We start from the raw sequence: 23,295 nt of genomic DNA, 5'->3' as shown, positions 1-23,295 counted from the left end.
AAAAAAGCAGCTTCGCTCAGTCCCTTCTTCCTGTAGTGGGGCAGGGGGAGAACGAATGAAATGTATATTTCTGAGACATTCTGAGGTGCCCAACAGGGCAGGGATGAAATGCCCAGACCAGTCTTTTGGTCAATGGAAACCCAATTATCTCAGCAAGGGGCACAGGATTTCTAGTAGAAAGTGGTGATGAGAGAATCCCTTTGACCAATGTTTTATGCATTTCATTCCAGTCGAGAAGTTGGCTGTGACTTTTTGCTAGCGATTTTGTAATACCAAGTAGGAGACAAAACTTTCCCTGGATGTGTATTTACGACAGAAATGCCTGTTGACATTTAAACTCAGTTGATATTGGGGCAGCTAGGTGGTGCAGTGGATAGAGCACTGGCCCTGGAGTCAGGAGGACCTGAGTTCAAATCTGGCCTCAGACACTTAACACTTACTAGCTGTGTGACCCTGAGCAAGTCACTTAACCCTCATTGCCCCATTGCGTGTGCGCGCGCGCACACGCACACACACACACACACACACACACACACAAGAGAACAACTTTGAGTGACTAAGTCATATTTGGGCAGCTAGGTGGCACAATGGATAGAGCACTGGCCCTGGAGTCAGGAGGACCTGAGTTCAAATCTGACCTCAGACACTTGACTCTTACTAGCCGTGTGACCTTGGGCAAGTCACTTAACCCTCATTGGCCAACAACAACAACCCCCCCCCACACACACACAAAACAAACAAACAAATCCAATAAACTCAGTTGATATTGAGCTCAGAAGAGGATTATGTCCTATGGATAGTCACTTCCAACTTATCTTGTATATATTATATTTGCACATGGTTATTTGCTTTTGTCTCCCCTGTTACCCTCTGGGCTCCTGGAGAGCTGGGACTGGTTTTACCTTTGTAGTCGCAGAGCTTAAGATAATGCCTATCATATAGTAGGCACTTTAAAAGTACTTGTTCAGGGAGCAGTTCAGGTAGTGCAGTGGATAAAGCATTGGCCCTGGATTCAGGAGGCCCTGAGTTGAAATCTGGCCTCAGACACTTGACACTTACTAGCTGTGTGACCTTGGGCAAGTCACTTAACCCTCATTGTCCCCACCAAAAAAAAAAAAAAAAGTACTTGTTCACTGACTGGCTGTCCTTCCCCCCTGAGTCTGCAAACAAGAGAAAAAAGGCTTTTTTATCCACAGTGAATTGAAAAATGAGCCATTTCCTTACTGCCAATACTTTTGCAAGGTTTTTTTTTTCTTTTTAACCCAATAGTGGACACCCTTTCCAAAATCCTAACTATGGAGAATAAAAATACCAGTAAGCTTTGATTTTAATGCTTGTCAGTTGGTTAATTAGTAACCCTATCTGATTTCAGATTGTATTCGCTTTTCTGGAAGCAGGATGAAATAGTCATTCAATTTATTACTAAGCCAGCATTTATTAAGGCCCTAGTGTGTACCAGGTATTCTGCTAGCTACTAGGGATACCAAAGCATCACTGCTTTCAGGAGTTTATAGGGGAGATTTACAAGGTGGGGCAGTGAATAGAGCACTGGACTTGGAGTCTGGAAGAACCGAATTCAAATCCTGTTTCCAAAATTTGCCAGTTATGTAACCCAGGGTGAGTCACTTAACCTCTCTGGCTCAGTTTCCTCACCTGTAAAATGAGGTATTTTGCCTCTGAGAACCCTCCCTCTAAAGTCTGAAGCTGTAATCTTGTGGTCTTCACAAATAAGTATGTACAAAACCCTTGGAGGTAATTTGATGGGGAGGGAAGGAGGAAACTAGTATCTGGAAAGATCCAGAAAGGCCTCAGGTAGGAGGTAGGTGAGTCCTGAAGGAAGCTAGGAACTACAGGAAATGAGGAGGGAGGTCATTCCAAGAATGGGGCGGCCTCTGCAAAAATCCAGAGACTCCTCGCTCCATTCAAGTGTGAGACCCTGGGCCAGTCACTTATCCTCTCTGTGCCTCCATTTCCCCTCTTCAAAATGGGAATAATAATAATCCTTCCCTCCCAGTTGTTGTGAGGATGGGATGAGTTAATACCTAGAAAGCTCTTTGTTAATTCTGCTGGCTCTCATTGTGCCTATTATTAACTCTCTTCACTAACTGCAAGTGTCTCTGGTTTGAGTCACATTTACAAATAGTAGGAGTTATTCTCTATAAGAGGGGGCAGGTAGACTGTGCTAGTCGAGCTGTATGAATCATTTGATCCAGCCGACATTGAATAGGAGCCGACTATGGCCTCAGCACTGTCCTAGGCACTGAGTTGTGGCTCTTGGGATCCTAACGAGCAAATGTGTGTGACAGTCAGTCCACAAGCATTTGCTGAGCTCTGACTGTGTTCTGTGCTAAGTACCAAGGATGCAAAGGAAGGCAGAAACAGGCTCCCTGCCCTCCCAGAGCTCCCACTCTCAGGGGGGAGATAACGTGTATGCAGATACAGATGGCATAGAGGGAAGGTGGTCCCAGAGAGGAGGGCACTAAGAGCCTCTTCCTGCAGGAGATGGGGTTGGAAGCCTGGGCAGGAGGTCAAAAGGCAGAGGTGAAGAGAGAGAGCATCAGGCAGGGCCAAAGGCTTGGAGGTGGGAGATGTGGAGTGTGTTAGGTGGCAAGAAAGACCAATGTAGCAGGATTGTAAGCCTATGGAGGGGAGGTCTGTGTGGGAAGATGAGAAGGAAGCTAGTTCACCCTCTTCCTGTTGGGGATGTGAGATGGCTGTTGCTGAACGTTCACATGTGCCTTGCAGAGTTTGAAATGCATGGACCAATTCTTTTTTTGGGGGGTGGAGGGGGGTTAGTTGTCCTTTGTTCTTGAAGAGGACTAACATGGCATCACTAGTCAGGGTACCCGTGTGTCTGCCTGTGGCTGATCAGACCAACAGGAGCTCAGAAGGCTCCATCAGGGTCCCGCACAAATACCCCATGTGCATATCGGGGTGGGAGGAGGTCACTGGAAGCCCAGCGGTTTGAGTCACGGCAAGTCACTTCTGGTAGATGGTGGTGGGGAAAGATCCCCTTTAACAGATGATGGTTTTAGCTAAGGTGAGGCAGATGGAACTGGGGGGGGGGGGTCCTTCTCCAGGAGCAGAGTACATAGGCTGAATGAGGGCTGTAGTGAGGGGTCTTAGTGCTGGTCCCTAAATCCTACGAGCTCACTGGCAGGAAAGGCAGGTTGTGATGGTTTATTTTTGATCCTTGAGGTAATAGGGAGCCACTGAGACTCAGTGAGCAGCAGGACAACGCGATCAGACCTGTGCTTTAGAAGTTTCCCTTTGGTAGCGGTGTGTAGGGTGGACGAGAGTGGGGGAGGCTAGAGACTCAGCAGGCCAGGTGAGACAGACAAGAGTACAGGGGTCTCCTCTCTGAGCAGCCTGGTGCGTCCTCACGTGCACAGTCCGCCCTCTCGTCCAGGGAGCCTTCTTCCCGTTTGGCGTTTGCCCGGAGAAGGGCCGAGGATGGGAAATCCCTTTCTGGGCAGTTCAGACGTGCCCCGCAGTGGGGCCTGGGGGACGGCAGCCCCCGGCCGCCCCTTCAGTCCTACCTTCCCGTCCAGCTCGGGCCCCGGCCCCCAGCTCTGCTGTCTGCCTGCCCTCCCGGCACCTTCTCAGCCAACTCCTCTGCTGCTGACTCAGAATGAAGCTTGGGAGCCGAGGGGCGGGGCCAGGCCGAGCTTTTGCCTGCCTTTCCTGTGTGTCTAGAAATAGGGTGGGGGACGATCAACGGAAAGTTACTTGGGACTGGCCCGAGCGGGGAGCCGGCGGCAGAGTTTAGAGCGAGCCTTTGGGGGACACAGGCGGTGGGATCCCCAGCAGGCGGGATCCCCAGCAGGCAGGCACTGCGGCGTTGGGGTCGGGGACCTCAGGGATCACCTGAATTGGGTTCACTTCCTGGCCACACCCCAGGTGATCGGCCTCTGGCTACGACTGAGCCCAGCTCCTGGTCTTGGGGCTGCCAGGAAAACATGGAAGCCTCATCGCAGTGAAGACAGGTTGGATTTTTCCCTTCTGCCAAGTAGCGAGGCTTTTCCCCTTGGTTTTCATGTCGCGGACCCCGAGCCCCTGCGGTCAGCTCCCCTGAGATGGACTTGGATGAATGAGAAGAGCCGGGCTCCAGAAACTGCCCACTGCCCACTGCCCTCTGTCCCTGCTCCTGCTGCTGCCGCTGCAGCTGCCTGAGGTGACGCTTGGACTTGGGAAGATCTGTTACCGGAATCCTCAGCCATGCAAAAGAAAGAAATAGACTGTTTGAGTCCCGAAGCTCAGAAACTGGTAAGGGGAGGGAGCCTGTGAGCCAAGTCAGGCTAGGTGGTGGCTGGGTGAAGGAACGTTGGTAGAGTTGTGGCCTTTGGTTCCCACTGCCGGACCAGTGCTTCCTTCTGGCCTGCCTCCTGAGCTGCCTGTTGTGTTGGTAGCTGTGGAGCAGTGCCTGTTGCTGTTGGCCGGGGGAGGCCGCCGGTGGGGGGCCCTGCTTGCACTCCTGAGGTCTGCCTCCGCCCTTCTTGCAGCCCGTTCCACTGTCTCCTTCTGGGTGGGGTGGGAAGGGGAGGGGAGGGGAGGGGAGCGCCGCCTTTTCTGCCCAGCCCAGCCCGGCTAGGGGAGCACCATCTCTCCTAGTGGGAAAACCCCAGGACTACGAATGGAGAGCCCTGGGCTTGTGGTCCCTTCTTCCGGGGACCACTGTCTCAGCTCATTCATTGAGGATCCGGCCTGTGTTTGGGTTTCAGTTTTCTTGTGTGTAAAATAAGGGGTTTCAACTAGACGTCTGGCGGGGTTGGGCGCTCTCCACCTGTGGCAAGTTAGTTATCTATGACAATGGGCACATAGGGCAAGTTGTCCCCTACCGGAGACTCAGTTTCCTGATCTGTAAAAATGAGGGGTCCACCATACCTATAATCATAGCTCTATAATCTATGATTGTGACCATGTGCAGGTCTCTTCCTCTCTCTGGGCCTCAGTTTCCTTCTGTGTAAAATGGGATTTCACCTAGACGGTCTCTGAAGGCGCTTTCCAGCCGGGGCAAGTTAGGACACTGAGAATGAGAGCAGGTCACGTCCCCTCCGGAGGCTCGGTTTCTTTATCTGTAAAGGGAAGGCTGGGATTGATTGGCCTCTGAGGTGCTTTCCAGGGGTGGCAGGTGGGAACCCAGCCACCGAAGAGGGAGGTGCAGTAGTAGAAGCCTTGTGTCCAGCCGCAGGACTTGTTAAACAGCTGGGACGTAGTGTTTTCCTTTGGAATGAAAGGTTTTTCTTTGTTCATTATATTCAGATGTTTCCTCTGCAGCACCCATTTTGGCAGCCCAGGGAGTCTCTCCTTTCCCCCTGAGGGCCCAGGTCCCTTCCCTTGACAGGCTCCTGCCAGTTGTTATTCTGCTGCTGAACTGCCTAACTTTGGGCACACATGTACCAGGAAGAGATTGGAGGTAGAATACTCCCTGGCACAGCTGCCACCCTGAACCACCAGCTGGAAAAACCAGCCTGCTTGACAGATTGCTGAAGACGGTGGTGGGGGGCAGGCCCCATGGACTCCAGTTTGGTAGTTGTAGGGCATTCTGGGGAAGGGGCTGCTTGGACCCCAGGATCAGCGAGCTGATGGGGGAAAGGGGGAGGGTTGAGCCCTGTCTCCCAAGTTGGTGGTGTAATTCATGGCTGGACTGACCTCCCTGTGGACCCTGCTGTGCCCATTAGTGCCTGGACTGGTTTTGGGGTCAGAAGGGGGGGGGTAGTATTTTATTTATTTACAGACTTGGCAAATGTATGGAAATCTGCAAATAGCAAAGCACCCTCATTTTATAGCTGAAGAAACAGCCACTCAGAGGTGAAATTACTTGCCCAAGGTCACACAGGTCATACTTGGCAGTAAGTAATGAACACTTGTCCCTTTCTCTGAAAGGCAGGGCAGGGCCGGACCCTAGTGAAAGCAAGCCTGTGTCTCCTCATTTAAATCCTCCCAGCCACAGTCTGGGAGGGTGGAGGAGAAGGAGAGACTTCATGGTTCTTCTTCCCCCGCAGTGAAAAAGGAAATTCAAGTATTCATCTGAGCTGTCTAGCTTGTGCCTGTTTTTTGTCATCTGGCTGGCCCGGAAGGTTTTGTATTGACTCTGTGACCTGGGTGTGAGGCCCAAGGGTTAGGGTGAGGGCCTCCTGCAGGCCAGGATCTAGGGGGGAAGGTGGGGCTCAGCCTCCTTAAGAAGTAGGAAGGGGGGGCCCACCACTCTCTACCCAAATGGCAGCAGGCCTCAAACATGTTGGCCTTTGTCAGTTTGGAGCCTGGGATTTAGAAGGAGTTGCTCTGCTCAGCAGCAGCTCCCATTCCACTCCCTTGAGTTAAAAGTAAAATGAACAAGATACAATCTTTTTCCCCCGCCAAAAGCCAAAACTCCAATGCCCCATTGGTGGGTATCCTTGTGATATCGGGAGAAATTGAGGAAGGCCCTCAGCATATTGGGAGGACACACAGGGTGGGCAGCCAGAGAGCGGGCTGGGGTCTGCCCATATCACCAAGAGCCCCTTCCCACAGGCCTATTGGAGAGGGCAACTTTTCACCTACCTCCTGACCAACCATTTTTAGGTGAGGCCTTCCTTACCTTTGCTACAGCTTGGAGATTTAAGACTTAATAGCTAATGTGGATATGAAGCTTCAAAATTTGCAGAGCACTTAGTAGACATGATCTCATTGGATCCTCCCAACTCCAGGAAGTAGGTGCTGTTATCCCCATTTTAGAGATGAAGCAAACAGTAGAGTGACTTACCCAGGGTCACAAAGCTAGCAAGTATCTGAGGCTGCATTTGAACTCTGCTCCTACTAACCCCAAGTCTGCTACATTATTATTATTATCATCATAATCGTTGTTGTTGTTGTTGTTACTCCTTCTATTTAATGACGATAATCATTACCTTTGGGTTTTCTGGGCTGCCTAGTTTCTGTATTTGTACCATGGAGACCCCTTACCAGACCCAGGAACTGAAGTAACTGAATTGGGACTTTTTAAATGATCACATATTTGTTAAATTCCAGGCTCCTGAAGATTAATTAGGAAAGCTCTCTTCTCTGCCCCTGGGACACATGGCATTGCATGATTTAGAATACCTGGGATGGACTGGACACTGGGCTATTTTCCCCTAGTGAATATTTCTGCTTACTGTATTTATCGGAGGGGAAGATGTTATGTTCTTCTGTGTGTGTCTGTATTTCAAGGCGTGAGGTTAGAGGCTTTGAAAGGCCCAAAGTTAGACAATCTGCTCTTGCATCTCTGGTCAGACGGTGTCACGTCGTCCCTGAGCTATGCCAGGGTCCTCGAGACACCTCTACTTGCCACCCTTCAGAGCCCCGACAGGCTCCAAGGTGAACGCTGACTGGGAAGAGCCCCCCAAAGTCTGGCCGGGAGTGCTCCCAAACCTCGAAGTAGGAGGGAGCTGTGTTCTTTCTCTTGGCCCCTGGAGCAAGAGAATGCCAGGGTGATGGGGGGGGGGGCAAGGCAGCTGTTTTTCACTTTTAGTCTACTTTCTGTATAATCAAGACCCGGGTGTGTGGACAGCAGTGTATGGAAGGGCTCGAAGTAAGGGCTCAGTTCAGCACATCAGGTAAATTTGGAGCTTGCCATTCAGTACCTGATGGCGGACAGAGAAAACCCCTGACTCTGCAGACCATTTCCCTGGATATCACCAGGTTGGGCAAAGAAAGGGCTGGGTTGTGTGTGTGTGTGTGTGTGTGTGTGTGTTTTAAGTGAGGCAGTTGGGGTTAAGTGACTTGCCCAGGGTCACACAGCTAGTAAGTGTTAAGTGTCTGAGGCCGGATTTGAACTCGGGTCCTCCTGACTCCAGGGCCGGTGCTTTATCCACTGCACCACCTAGCCGCCCCAGGGCTGGTTTTTTAGCCATATATAATTGGGTTTTTAACTTCTCTTTATCTGTCGATTGGGATCCTTAGGAATCCCGGGATAACAGGGAGAGCATAGATTGGTTGAGAAAAGCAAGGCTTGGAAATTTCGGTTTGATTCCTGCTCCTGACACTAGCTGTGAGATCCTGGGCAGCTCCCTGAAGGGCTCTGTGCCTCAGTTTCCTCATCTGTAAAGGAGGGGGGAATTTAGTAGACTTGACTAGCTGGTTCACAGATCTGCTGGGAGCCAGGCTTTGTAAGCCTTTAAAGAGCAGGGTACGCTTGGTCCAGCCCTCTCAGGTTACAGGTGAAGACACTGAGGCGCTAACTCCTGACCTGGAGGTTGGCCCTTCAATCAGCTTCTTCAGTCTCCATCTCCAGGCTCCCTCCCTGCCACCTACCAGCATTCCCTCTCCCCAGGTATCTCCCATGCTTACAAAGCCCTTCTCTGGCCCTCACCATCCCCAGCTTGGGCCTTCCCCTCCTCCCTTTGACAACCTTCATGATGGGGGAGGCCTCTGTGCCCTTTGGCTGGCCTTTCTTATCAGCCCCTGGCCATCTGGCTTCTGACCTCTCCAAGCAGCTGATGCTGCTGTCTCCATGGTTACCCGTGACCTCTGCTGGCCTCATCCTTCCTGACCACACAGCATGCGGCACCGTTGACCGCCCCTTCCTCTCAGGGCAGCCCACTTTTCATTCTCCTCCTGCCTCTCTCACTGGGGTCTCCTCAGCTAGATTGTCGCCGCCATCCAGTACTGTCCTCTTCTCACTTGGCAATCCCTTCAAGGGCTCAGTTATTGTCTCCAGTGACAATTGTCTCCAGTGATAACCGTCGGTGACTTCCTGTGTCTCTCCTACTCTCCAGATCCACACCCCGGGCTGGCTGTTGGATGTGTCTGTCCAGACCTTGTCCCATAGGCATCTCAGATACCATGTGACCCAAATAAACACTCCCCGTCCCTACCTCGGAAGCCGCCCGGTCTCCTCATTCACTTATTTCTATCCAGGGAAGCTTCCTCCTCGAAGTCACCCGGGGTCACAAGGTCACGGTCATGCTGGTCTCTATTATGGCCCCTTCACCCTCATGGCCTAGGCTGTCGCCAAGTTTTGTCCGTTCTGCCTCCATGACATCTCTCACCTTCATCTCCTCCTTTCTGCCAGTCGCTATCTTGGTTCACCCTCATTCTCTCTTGCCTGGATTAATTCTCCTTCCTGCTTCCTGTCTCATCTTGACAATCCAGCCTCCGTGGGACTGACAGTTTGATACTCCTAAAGTGTGGGTCTGCCTGTGTCACGCCCACTGCTCAGTAAATTATAGGGGCTTCATCTCGTTCTGGGATTAAATAGACACACCTCTGATGGGCACTGAAGGCTCTTTATAATTCATCTCTTCTGGACTTATTTCATATTATCCTGCCCTTCTCTCATATTCTCATTCATTCTCATTCTCTCTTTCTCTCCACCTCTCTCCCTCTTTCTCTGTCTCCCTTCCACTTTGTCTCTCTCCCTCTCTCTCTGTTTCTTTCTCCCTCCCTCTCTGCTGTTTCACTCTATCTTTCCCTCTCTTCTCCCCCCTCCCCTTTCCTCTTCCCTCTCTCCGTTTCTCTCCTCCCCTTCCTCTTCTCAATATTGGTTAGATCCTGGCTCTCCACATATTAAACGTTTTACTGGATAAGTACCTTGACCTCACTAAGCATCTCTTCCCCGTTCTGCAGCAACAGGATCGTATCACTTACCCTCGCCACCTCTCATGAAGTTGTTGCAAGGGAAGCATTTTAGAATCCTCCAAAGGGCTATGCAAAGGTCAGACGGTCTTGTTTTTAGACTTGAAGCATAATCCAGAACCTTCAGATACTGTAACAAACCTGGACAATAGTCCTAGATTAGCTGTCCTGTACCCTGAATGTCATGCATCTCCCCAGTACTTCCACTGGAATCATTATTATTTTTCATGGTATCAGAAACTTAAACTTTTAAAAAATTCTGTCCCTAATATTTATTACTTAATACATATTAATTATCAAGAGTTCTCTAGGCATTACTACGAATTTAATCACTATATAATATCACATGCAATAGCTAAAACATTCCTTAGGGTCACATGATCATTTCAGTACTCTTGGCTTAGCACAATTAGGAGAGAGCTAATAACTTCTAAATTCCTAGGTAATAAGTGAACTGAATAGCTAGCATTCCTAAGTTAGTCCTCTGACATGCAAGTATAAGACACTAAGAGCCTGCCTTAGGCTATGGATAGGAACTGACCCTGTGCTTTTATTAATACAGGGAACTCCCAGGTGAAGGACCTCCCTCCACCAATAGAGGGTGGCATCTTCTCTGCAATTTATATATTAAAGAGTTGAATCTTTGAATTCAGGTACAAGAGTTTGCGTTTCTCCCTGAGAGGTTAAGTGACTTGCCCAGGGTCACACAGTCATTGTGACAGAGGCAAAGCTTGACCCCCACATCTTCCTGACCCCGAAGGCGACACTGTCCCCTGTGCCACCTTGCCTGTCACCTGGGCACAGGGCATCTGCTTCAGTTCAGTCCACCACCCCTGGATGGGTAGACCATGTAAACCACTGGGTTTAGCTCTGGGTAAGTAAGGACATAAATGTGGCAGTCCTTATTGTGAGGAGCTTCCTTCCTGCCGGGGGCATGTGACATGTGCAAAAGCGAGGCTTGTACAAGGAAACTTGGGGAGGGAGAGAGGCTGGGGGCACCGGGAGATGCTTCCAGGAGGTGGCATCACCCAAGTTGGGCCGTGAAGGAAGGTGGGGATGCTGGGCGGCAGAGATGAGGTGGGAGGGCATTCCCAGGCTAGGGAATGATTTCTGCTGGGGCTGGGGCTGGGGCAGCACACGGAGTTTGGGGTTTGGAGGAGAGCTAACGCAGTCGGTCCAGAATGTTGAGTTTGTGAAGGAACTGTGGGATCGCTGCAGGGCTAGATTGTCGGGTCCCCAACATCCTGCGGGTAGGGACCCCAACAGCCATCGTGTCATTTTACAGCTGAGGAAACTGAGGCTCAGGAAAAGGAAGTGAGGTCATCAAAGCTGGGGTTGAAACCCGGGTCCTGTGACTCTAGCCTTCTTCCCAATGTACTTGTCTGCCTCCAGGGGCATGGGAAAGAAGGCCCGGCTGTGAAAGGAAGGCCTTGAATGCCAGACTTTTATCTTCTAGCTTACAGGCCAGTGAAAGTTTCCAAAGGAGGGAGGGTAATTTGGGCAGCTTTGTGGAGGATGGCTGGAGAGGGGAGGGGGGGGACGCAGGGCACCCCCTTAGGAGGCTGCTCTGGTAGCCCAGTGAGAGGGCTCGTGGCACCCGTGTGAGCAGAGAAAGGGGATGGATGCAGGAGGTTTGGAGGCGGCATTGGATTGGATGTGGGCCAGCGGCAAGAATGATGCTGGGGTTCTGGCTGCTGGTGATGGGGAAGACGGTGGTGCCCTCAGCGGGAAGAAGGCAAGGAAGGATGGGGGGAAGAGGAAGAGAGATTCCCATGGGACATGGGGGGGCAGGGCATGGCCAGAGCTCAGGAAACGGAGCGGGAAGGATGTGTTGATAGGGAGACATCCCTTAGCATCCCCTCTCCATAACTAGCCTGGCCAGGAAAAGAGCAGCGGGCCCATTGACTATCATTACCTTGTACCTTGATGCTACTGCTCTGTCATTCTTCCTCTGGTAACTATATGAGATACTGGAGCCCTAAATAATGACCATAGGTAAGTGTACCTGTGGCACCCCAGAACCCCTAAATCTTTTCCAAACTGCAGATCATTCTTCCCTCCTCCCAGGCAGCTGATGGCACAGTGCCTGAAGTTCTGGGCCTGGGGTCAGGACGACCTGAGTTCAAATTCAGCCTAAGATACTTGGTAGCTGCATGACCATGCTCAAGTCACTTAACCTCTGCCTGCCTCAGTTTCCCCAACTGCACAATGAGGATAATAACATCTGCCTCACAGGGCTGTGGTGAGGTTCAAACAAGAGAACATCTGTAAAGCACTCGTGACTTAGCATTGTCTGCTTTTATTTGTATTTGTATCCCTGTGTTTAGCACGCTTCCTGGTACACAGTAGGCTTTCCCTTTCTTCTCTTTTTTTTTTTTTTTTTTGCGGGGCAATGAGGGTTAAGTGACTTGCCCAGGGTCACACAACTAGTAAGTGTCAAGTTTTTGAGGCCGGATTTGAACTCAGGTACTCCTGAATCCAGGGCCGGTGCTTTATCCACTGCACCACCTAGCTTCCCCCTTTCCCTTTCCTCTTGACCTTAGTACAGGGGGTGGAGAGAGAGAGGGTCCAGAGCTATGATTTCATTAGTGTGAGAAACTCCCTGTATGGGAAACTCCCCCCACCAATGCCAGGCAGCAACTTCTGTCAATCTCAGCCTGTCAGTATACACGTATAAAGGGCCGAGTCTGTGGCAGTCACCGTGCTAAGCACTGGGGACACAAGTACAAATAAAACCAGGCAGTCCCTGCCCTAAGGAGCTTACAGTCTAATGGGGAAAGACCAAAGGAAGCTGCAGAGAGAATAGGGCAAAGGGGCCCCACATGGGGTCATGAGAAAAAATTCCAAAGATCCCAAGCAGTGGAGCCTCAAAGGCGGCCCTGGAGCCCATGGCCGGGAGTGCCATGTGGGGGTGGGGAAGGTGCTGATGAGGCCTGAGGACCTGGGGGCCCAAGGGATGATGGGGGTTCCGGAGAAGTCCCAGAGCAGTGTTGATGGTGGAGTATCTGTCCCTGCTGGTGTTCAAGAACAGCAGCTGAGGGGAGAAGAGGTAAAGACTCACCAAGACTGGTTTCACAGCCATTGTGTGTCAGAGGTCAAACTTGAACCCAGATCTCCCGGCCTACTCCAGGCCCAACCCTCTGGCCCCACACCCTGCGCCCTCTCATCTTGTACTTTGGAAGGTGACTCTTGAAATTCAAGTATGAGATTTTACCCTTCTCCTTATGAAATTTCATCCCAGTGCTTTAATCTGTCAAGATCCTTTGGGATCCTGATATCATGCATCCCTCCCATTCATGTGTCATCGGCAGATAAAAGCAGGCCGCTATTGAAGTAACTGATAAGAAAGTCCAAAGCCAAAGACTGGGCCCATGGGACCCTTCACGGGAGAGGAGGCCTTCCTGGCTGGTCCAGAACTTCAGCCACTCCCATACTTCTAGCCCAGGGCTTCTTAAACTTTATTCACTCTCTACCCCTTTTTGCCTGAGAAATTTTTACCCATCCCAGAGTATATAGGTATATAAAATAGGTAGACGTAACCTTTTACTGTTGCCAAATTTTTCATGACCCCCACGTTTGGTTACGGACTCCATATAGGGTCACGACCCACAGTTTAAGGAGCTAGGTTCTAGTTCACACCTCTCTCTTTTCCCCAAGAGTAGCATAAGAAACTGGGTTCAATGGTGTGTAATTTAAGATTCTAAATGTGGATTCTATATGTGTAGGCAGGTAGGTGGCTCAGTGTATGGAGTGCTGGACCTGGAGTCAGGAAGACCTGAATTCAAATTCAGTCTCGGACACTACTAGCTGTATGACCCTGGGCAAGTCACTTAACCTCTGTTTGCCTCAATCCCCTGGAAAATGAAATGGCAAACCATTCCAGTATCTTTGCCGAGAAAACCCCATGGACAGTATGGCCCACTGGGTCATAAAGAATCAGACAGGACAGAACATGTACAAAGTGCTGGGGAGGCAAAGAAAGGGAAAATATGGACCCTGCCCTCAATGAGCTTACATTCAAATGGGGGAGATAACATGTAAATAACTTGGTCCATATAAGGTCCATACATAGTAGATGGAAGGTAGTCTTAGGATAAAACACTTTAGCAGCGGGGGAGACTGGGAAAGAAGGCCTTTAGCAGAAATTGGTTTCTGCCTCCATTGGTCTTCTCCCCAGTGCTTTCCAAAAGAAGGCCCCTGGATTTATTCTTAGCTGCTTCTAAATAAGGTATACACAAGGTGTCCCCAAAGTCTTAGTGCCATATTAAACTTTAAAAGCCTTCGGGATGGGGCAACTAGGTGGTGCAGTGGATAAAGCACCGGCCCTGGATTCAGGAGGACCTGAGTTCAAATCCTGCCTCAGACACTTGACACTTAACTAGCTGTGTGACCTTGGGCAAGTCACTTAACCCTCATTGCCCCACAAAAAAAAAAAAAGCCTTAGGGATACAGGCTTTTAACAAGCACCCTCTGCCTCCAGAGATGTATTCTAGTAAGGAGTCTCTTGTCATCAAGTGTCAAGCATGCCAGTAACATCAGATTTGTCTTTCTGTATTTGGGTCTCTGGCAAACCCAGTGCATCAGCCTCACTCTGCGGCTGTAGATGAGGCTATGGATGTAATTATGAAGACCATTCTTTCCTCTTATGAATTTGTGCAGATCCAGCCTTCTTCCTGCATTGTTGCAGCCCCCAGTGGTGGAGGTGCTTAACCTGGGCTCTGTGCACGTGTTTTTTAAAAAAAAAAAAAAACATGCTGAAGGGGCAGTTAGGTGGCACAGTGGATAGAGCACCAGCCATGGAGTCAGGAGGACCTGAGTTCAACTCTTGCCTCAGACACTTAACACTTACTAGCTGTGTGACCCCAGGCAAGTCACTTAACCCCAATTGCCTCGATTAAAAAAATGCTGAAAACTTGAGTGAAAATTTCAGTACAGATGATTCCCTTCATAATCCTCCATGTTTTATGTATTTAAAAATATCCTGAGGGGCGGCTAGGTGGCGCAGTGGATAGGGCACCGGCTCTGGAGTCAGGAGTACCTGAGTTCAGATCCGGCCTCAGACACTTGACACTTACTGGCTGTGTGACCCTGGGCAAGTCACTTAACCCCAACTGCCTCACTAAAAAAAAAAAATATCCTGAAAGGGGTCAGTCCATATGTTTTGCCACACTTTGCCAAAGGGGGTCCATGACCCAGAAGAGTGTAAAACTTCTTTCCAACTCTGCTTCTCGCTTTGTGGGTACATACACATGAAGGTTCTTCCTCCCCCTTCCTATTTAGTTTAACTTTTTTAAAAATTAGATTTGTAAAAAGATTTGAGATTTTGTCAGTGAGATATCCTGGGGATGGCCAGGCATTCTGCTATTTAAAGCAGAGGTCCTGAAATCCAAATACCACGCTCTTCACTAGCCGTTCTCTTCTCAAATCTATTTTCCTCATCTGAATCCATTTCTTTCAATGAGTAGTCATGATAAAGACACCACCTGTGCCCTTCAGGCCTTCCTGTATTTCTGGTCTTTCTAAGGAGCTGGTTAGCCCCAGGTTATCTTATGGGTCAAAGGCTCTCTGCTGTGGCTGCCCTTGGAAATTCATGGGATTCCAACCTCTTGGCCTTGGCTAGGGAACTCTAACTGCACAGACTTGAGTCGGTTCCCTGGAGCTCTCATTTGCTACCAATTTGCCCTTTTTTTGGTTCTGCAGAGATGGCTCTTTTTAGACTTTGTAACTTCTCATGCGATGATAGAGCAGGGGAGAAATGCCTAGAGATTTCCTCTCAGTCTGTTCTCTTCAACTTTGAGGTGAAAATGGAGGAAAAGGAGATGGAACCTGCAAATGTTATATTGTTGGCACAGCTGGTATTTAGTGTTTGACCGGCAGGACCTCAGAGGCAGAAGGGGCCTCAGAGGATCCAGGCCAGTCAAAAAGTGGCAGGTGCAAAGAGGAAAGTAGAGAAGATACCTCTCTTTTTTTTTTTTTTTTGGTGAGGCAATTGGGGTTAAGTGACTTGCCCAGGGTCACACAGCCAGTAAGTGTTAAGCGTCTGAGGCCGGATTTGAACTCAGGTACTCCTGACTCCAGGGCCGGTGCTCTATCCACTGCGCCATCTAGCTGCCCCGAGAAGATACCTTTTTAATAAAATCTTGGGTGTTACTGTCATGTCGTATTATTTATAGCAGGAGATTTTACCTTCATTGGTGATATCAATACATTTTTTAAAATTGCTTTAAACAAGCAACAATGTGGGGGAGTGAATGAAGGGCCAACCTCAGGACTGAGAAAACCTTTGATGAGAAAAGGCCTCTAATCGGTACTGATTATCTGACCCTGGGCTCCTGCTCTCCATGCTGTTGCTAATCAATCATTTTCAGACATATCTGACTCATGACCCCATTTGGGGTTTTCTTGTCAAAGATGCTGGAGTGGTTTGCTATTTCCTTCTCCAGTTCTTTTTATGGATGAGGAAACTGAGGCAAACAGGATTAAGTGGTTTACCCATGGTCACACAGCTAGTAAGTGTCTGAGGCAAGATTTAAACTCAGGAAGATAAGTCTTCCTGACTCTATCCACTCCACCACGTAACTGCCCATGCCCTAGGGAGTTGTATAAAAACGTTTCAGAGGAGTTACTATATCAGGTTTTGGTTCCCTCACCTGGGAATTCCCTATGCTAATAGAAGAACTGGTCTAGTCCCCATCTCTAGCCTAAATTGCGGCTCTTAGAGCCGCACATCTGTATATCAGAGAACTAACTCAAGAATGCTACTCAGCCCATCTATCACCATGGAATAAAGAAGCTAGAAAATGAGCCAGTGATTGGACCTTGAGAAGACTTGCAGAAGTTCTGTACGGTAGACGTAGGAGGGGAGTTAGGGGGAGTCCATTCTCAACCAAGGGGCCCAGGGTGCTGGGGAAGATCCCTTTAGCCAAGTCCCAGATGCCTCCAGTTCAGTTCAGCTCGCCTCAGAATCCTCCAATGAATCTGTGGTCTCAGAGTTGGGAGTTTCCTACTGGGTCACAGATCACATTGGCTCCCTGACTCATGGACCTCTTTGACTCTTGTCCCTTGTTGGTGCTCTGTGTCAGCCTGTTGACTTCATTGAACTGGCTGGGAGAGCTCTCTGACACCCCGAGGCAGGCCACCCCCAGGAACGGCATTCTCCCTGGCACCCTGTTGGGCTCACTTCTCTTGGCCACTCGGCTCTGGCCAGATTGATTCCTCTTCATTTCTCCCATCTGTCCACAATTCAGACATTTCTCAGATTTCCTTTCCCTGTTTTTGTAACTCAAAGCCAGAGCTGTTTCATTTTGGGCAAAACTTCCTCGAGAAACAAGAAATTTCCTTTTACAGGCGAATAGGAATACCGATAATCTCCCATGCCTGTAGTTAGTCATCCCACAAACAGCTGTTTTCACTCGTCCTCCCTCAGATTGTCCATCGAGCAGTTTGGGAAGACTCAGTGGCCTCTAAGACACCCAGCCTCAGTGGAGGTCACTTGGAGGTGGTTCTTTAAATGCTGTTGGCTGGTTCCTCCACCTGGTTCTGGATTCAAACCCGGCCTTGTTTCCAGCCCTGGGAGGGGAGGGGAAGGGGGGGAGTAGAATTCATCAAGATGCAAATCTGTCTTCCTGCTGCATATTAGGTCTTTCCTCCAATGTGATGAGGTGCCTCACCCCTCGTGGGAGAGTGCAGGGGAAAGAGAGGAAGTAGAAAGAGGAAGAGAAGAAAAGGGGGGGAGGGAGAGAAAGTGAGAGACAGAGATAGACACAGAGACACAGAGAGAGAAGGGAGACAGAGAATTGCTCTTTTAATTGGAGGTGGGTTTTTGTTTAGTTTGGATTAGTCACTCAATGGAACTTAGCTGTCCTTGGTGAGGGCAGGAAGAAAGAGGCTGATTTGAAATATGCTCCTTTCTGGGGTCACAGGAAAACAGTATTTCTAGCTCATCCTGCCTGGCTTCAGCTTCTCAGCTGCCCTGAACTGAACCATGAGCAAGCAGCAGGCAGAGGGCTTTCTTTAAGGCCTAGCCATGTATAAACTGCTAAAGCTACATATAGTAATCAGGCATTAATTGAATATTAATTTGCATTAAACCCACTGGGGCAACACCATTTTACAGTATAATGGCACCCGCTATGTTACTTTGGGGGCGTTGGTGTTGAGTTGTCCCCTTCCGACCAGGGTAGCCTTAGTGAGGGCTGGAATGGTCATTTCTTTCCTTTGGAGTCTCTCAGTTAGACTTTTATCTTATTTACTAGATTTCCTCTTACTTCCAGTTAATGTTTGCCTTTCAGTAAGAAGTTTTCTATAATACAGCCATGTGATAGGTTCTTCATATCATCAGAGACTCGGAGCTAGAAGGCGCCTGAGACGTCAGCTAGTCCAGGGCTTCTTAAACTTTTCCCACTTGCAACCCCATTTTGGCAGAGAAATTTTTACATGACCCCGGGTATATAAGTATATAAAATAGGTAGACGTAACCTTTTACTGTTGCCAAATTTTTCACAACCCCCCACATTCAGTTACGCAACCCCATATGGGGTTGTAACACACAGTTGTCACACATCTAGTCCAACCTCATTTTTACATATGAGGAAACTGAGGCTCAGGGATATTAAATGTCTTACTCCAGGTCACATAAGTAGTAACTACACACACACACAACGAATGAAGTCACCTGTTGGGGTCCAAATGGAATCATACAGTCTACCATTTCACCTTTGTCTCTGTCTCTCTTTCTCTCTGTCTCTATCTGTCTCTGTCTCTGTCTCTGTCTCTCTCTCTCTCTCTCTCTCTCTCTCTCTCTCTCTCTCTCTCTCTCTCCCTCCCTCCCTCCCTCCTCCCTTCCCCCTCCTTCTCTGTAAGATGAGGGGGTTGGACTTCTAATGTCCTTTCCAACTTTGCCTGTAGCCCAAGATTTTTTCTCTCTGGACCTCAGTTTCCAAATCTGTATAAATGACTAGCTGGCCTCTGTGGGCCCTCCTAGCTCTTGCTCTAGCACTTTGAAAGGCAGCCAGTCCAGATCTCTTAAGGAGAAACAGTTGATCGTTGGCAGGTATTCTCTGGGCCAGGCTGCTTTCAGAGTTCCCTCACTGCCGCCTGTTGGCCTGGCGTCTGAGTCAGATGATTGCTCACTTTCACGGATATGGGATTTCAAAGGGCCCAGCTGGCGTACTGACAATGAGAAGGAGCCCACTCCACCCAGGAGGGCTTTGGTGAAAAACCTTTGCTGCCCCTTTAAAGCCTGTGTTCCCAGTACAGGAGACCAGGGACAGCGGTTTTTCCTAATTTAGAATTCTGAAAGTTTCCTCTGAGTGCTAGTGGAGATTGGAGCCGCACCCCGTGGTACTTCTTTTTGTAATAGAGACTCTTCCCTTGGGGTCTGCGGGGGGGGGGGGGGGGAGGCAGCCTGGGCTGCTTTTCTGTTCCGTCTGAAGCTGTTCTCTGGGCACTTTGAAGGCACCTCAGGGAGCCTCAGCCAGCCCACCCTCCAGGCTCTGTTTTCTATGGTGGCCTAGACTTAGTTGCCTCCTTTGCCATGGCCTCCTAAGAAAAGATCCTCACTTTAGGGATCTCCTGCCTCCTCCACTCTTCTCACAGTCCCCAGACTGGGGTGGGGGGCAGAATGGGTGGTGTAACGTCACAGAAAGCCCTTTGCCAGCCTTAAAACTGTAGGAAAATGCAGCCTTTAATTCTGACCCGTGTCCTCAGGGCTTAGCCCTGAGCCTGGCCCATAGAGGGCACCTGAGAGATGCCTTGTGATGGAAGGAGGGACCCCGGTTTGAGTGTGTTCACACCAATGATCCAGGATGCTGCAGCCTGGAGTAAAGAACCTGAACTGTAGTAAAATGGGCCCAAAGCGAGTAAAGCCAGTGTGAGTGGGTGTGTCTGTGTACGTGTGGGTCTGTGTGTGTGTGTGTATAACTGTGTACGTATATACATTTGTGTGAATGTGTGTATCCGTGTGTGTCTGTGTACGTGTGTGTCTGTGTGTGTGTGTATAACTGTGTACGTGTATACATTTGTGTGAATGTGTGTATCCGTGTGGGTCTGTGTACATGTGGGTCTATGTGTGTGTGTATCTGTGTACGTGTGTACATTTGTGTGAATGTGTGTATCCATAAGTGTGTGTCTGTGTACGTGTGTGTCTGTGTATATCTGGGTGTATGTGAGTATGTACCTGTGTACGTGTATACTTTTGTGTGAATGTGTGTGTCCGTAAGTGTGTGTCTGTGTACATGTGTGTGTGTATATATGGGTGTATGTGTATGTGAGTATGTGTTTGTGTATATGTGCGTGTGTGCCTGTGTACGTGTATACATTTGTGTGAATGTGTGTATCCATAAGTGTGTGTCCGTGTACATGTGTGTGAGTATGTTTGTGTATGTGAGTGTGTGCCTGTGTACATGTGTATATATTTGTATGTGTCCATAAGTGTATGTTTGTGTATGTGTGTCTATATGTTTATGTGAGTGTGTGTCCATAAGTGTGTGTCTGTGTACATATGTGTGTCTGTATATGTTTGTGTGAGTGTATCTGTGTATGTATGTCCCTGTACATGTGCGTGAGTGTGCATGTGAGTGTGTGTGTCTGTGGATATGTTATTGTGTGAGTGTATGTGTATGTCTGTGTACACGTGTGTGAGTGTCTGCCTCTGTGTGTGTATGTGAGTGTGTTGCATCTGTGTCTGTGTCTGTGTATATGTGTGAGATTTGTTTTGTTTTCTCTCAAATGTGTTGAGAGGATGAAGGCCGTTGCCTTGAGAAAAAGTTTCGATTCTAAGTGAGAGGGAACAGGACTCTGTGGAAAGAGCTGAATCTGGAATCAGGGCCTGGCTTCAGGGGGAGCCCTCTCTGGCCAGCTGAGCAGCCTTGGACAAATAGCCTCATGTCTCTGGGAATTGGTTTTCTCATCTGTAAAATGAGAGGGCTGGATTTGGGTGACCCCTGACCTCTGCCCTGTCTACATCTATGACCCTAAGCCGCTTCGCCTCTGTGGGCCTCAGTCTCCTGTCCTGTAACATGAGGGGGTCGGCCTCCACCTTTGAGATCCTTTGCTGTGTTCATGATCGCTTCGCTTCTGGGCCTCACTTTCCTCATCTGTGAATCGTTGGACCCAGTGATTGCTGAGCTCTGTCTCTGAGCTGCAAGAACAGAGCATTTGAATGAAAGCCAGTGTGTAGCCTCTTTATTTACCGCCCCCGGTGAGAGCAAAAGTGGGTTGGTTTTGTCACCTAAGTATGCAAAACTGGAAAAGAAGACTGTCTCTGATAGTATTTCATAATAATAATTCCCTTCCCCTCCCCCTGAGCATGCTGCCCTCTCCCCAAACACCGCCCCCCCCCCATGGAGGATTTATCGTTGACCAAGTACAAAACTGGCATAGCTGGAGAGCTCTGGAATGGGAGAGAGGACCGACAGGGACGAGGTCCAGTGAGTATCCAAGAACATAACCCATATTTATGGAGTTGGGGCTTAGGGAGCCCTTCCCTTAGGTTGCATAGCGGTTATTATTCTCCTGAGGAGGCTGGGGCTCAGAAGGGTTATGTGATTAGCACCTGGTCACGCAGCCAGGCCCAAACCCATGTCTTCTAACTCTGCATCTGATTCTGGAGAATTCAGTTCAAGCACCACCGCTGCCGCCTCCTCCATGAGGCCCTCTTCCATACCCCCAGGTTGCTGGGGTCTCACCACCACCAAGCTGCCTTGTATGCATTGTTTTATAGCACTCTCTCTTCATTAGAATGTGAGGGCCATGAGGACAAGGCTTAGTGTGTTTGTATCCCCAGGGCCCACCAGTGGGCACTTATTAAACACCTAGTGTTTGACTTCATGAAACTCACTTCTGATTTCTAAAGTCATTAATGGGCATTTTGAGTGGGACAACACCAGGAAGCTATCTATGCTAGGATGAGGGGACCCCAGACAAAGGAGTACGGGGAGGGGCCTGCCCTAAGTGAGTTTGGGATCTGATGGGATTGTTCAGAGAGGAGTAAGTTTGGCAGAATGGGATGAAGGCCAGCGGATGCTTCAAAAGGCCCATTTGAGGTGGGAGAGGTGGGACGGAGGGCTTCCTAGAGGAGGTGATGTCTGAGTTGGGCCTTGAAGGAGGCTTTCCATACACAGAGCTTAGGAAACTTTGTGCTCCGTGTGAAGGCACAGAGAGAGGAAGATGCAGGCCAAGATGGCAGAAAAGTTCTGCCAGATAATGTAAAATCAAGGCAGGAAGATCAGTTGGAGCCACATATACTGTGTGAAGGGTCTCACATCCTAAGCTGTGGAGTTTGGGTGCTACCCTATGCCCTTGGGAGGCAGTGTGGTTCAGTGGAAAGAGCATTGATCTGAAATCCGAAGACCTGGTTTCAAATCTCCCCTCTGATGCTCACCCTCCCTCGGTGACCTTGGACAAAGCATGCAATCTTCCTGGTCCTCAGTTTCCCCCTCTGTAAATTGAGAGGATTGGATAGGATTCTTCTGAGGTGGCCCCATTATCTTGTGATGGATGCACAGTGGGGAATCTTGGGATCATATATTAGAGCTAGAGGGGCCTTAGAGGCCTTTGGAACCACTCTTTTATGGAGCAGGAAAAGGGGGACCAGGAATATTATGTGCTTTGCTTATGTTTGTGTTTGAGGTGGGATTTGAACCTGCATCTTCCTGACCCAAGTCCAGCCCCTCCTGCACTGTTCTACCCTGAGATGCTATTGAGAAGGGGTGGGGGTGGGGTGGGGTGGAGAGGATGCCTCACGAAGATTTGGGATCTGCAAAAAAACACCAAGATGCCCTGATCTGGCCCTTCCTGGGTCATCAGGACCTCAGGCTGCTGTTGTAAAAGCTTAGCTCTGTGGGAAATGAATGGAAAACAACATTTATTATGCTCCTACTCTGTGCAAGGGTCTGTGCTGTATTCAGGGATACAGACACAAGCAGGCTGGACTCTCCTTGCCCACCAGGAGCTTACATTCTGACAGGGGAAGACACTACTGAAGTAGAGGAGGGGTTTGATTCTGGGGCAACTATGGGACACATGGTGGCGGGGGAAGGGTGAGTCAGGACAGGATACTGGTAAAGATCTCTCATCAGAGCCTGGTGCCCTGGGATCTCCATTTTCCTCTGATTACCAGGCAGTTCTTATTCAGTCATTTTAGTTGTGTCCAACTCATTGTGACCCCATTTGGGGTTTTCTTGACAGAGAGACTGGACTGCTTGGCCATTTCCTTCTCTGGCTCATTTGACAGATGAGGCAACTGAGGCAAACAGGGTGAAGTGACTTGCCTAGGGTCACACAGCTAGTTAAGTGTCTGAGGCTGGATTTGAACTCAGGTCCTCCTGCTGCCAGCCTCAGTTCTCTGTGCACTATGGCTTCACCTAGCTGCCCATAATAAACAGTACACTGCATAAATAATAACCAGTCACAAATAGCTCAAGGAGCTCTGGAACTCTGCCCATGACAACAACCCAAGGGCTTATGTGATCTACCAGCTGAGTGTTACTGATGCTCTGTGACCTCCAGGTGGGAACACTGTCCTCTTTGAGTTTGTTGCCTCTTGATTTATCATAGTTGAAGGCGACCACTTGATTCAGACATTGGGTTTCCTGCACAGTAGGTTGCCCAGAATCAAGGTCAGTAATGTTGAAGGCCTTCCTTCTCATCCCTGTTCTCCTGTTGACCCTTGATCCCTTAGGTGACATCTGTTTTAGC

At 49.4% G+C, this 23,295-nt stretch overlaps 1 protein-coding gene across 13 annotated transcripts in view; it reads left to right on the top strand.

Moving 5' to 3' along the window:
- The window catches only part of LRRFIP1 (LRR binding FLII interacting protein 1), a 199,956-nt gene that overhangs the window by 81,533 nt on the left and 95,128 nt on the right, over positions 1 to 23,295 (top strand). For 2 of the 13 annotated variants that reach the window (XM_044001582.1, XM_044001577.1), the window contains exon 1: positions 3,716 to 4,266. The exons of the other annotated variants lie outside the window; for them this stretch is intronic. In XM_044001582.1, coding sequence (XP_043857517.1) covers positions 4,219 to 4,266 — 48 coding nt within the window. In that variant the 5' untranslated portion in view covers positions 3,716 to 4,218. Of the gene's footprint in view, positions 1 to 3,715; positions 4,267 to 23,295 lie in introns of those variants that run through there. 13 annotated transcript variants of the gene reach the window in all.

This window comes from Dromiciops gliroides, chromosome 4, assembly GCF_019393635.1.
Source record: "Dromiciops gliroides isolate mDroGli1 chromosome 4, mDroGli1.pri, whole genome shotgun sequence".
Classification (NCBI taxonomy): Eukaryota; Metazoa; Chordata; class Mammalia; order Microbiotheria; family Microbiotheriidae; genus Dromiciops; species Dromiciops gliroides.
This window is presented reverse-complemented; position numbering and strand designations above follow the sequence as displayed.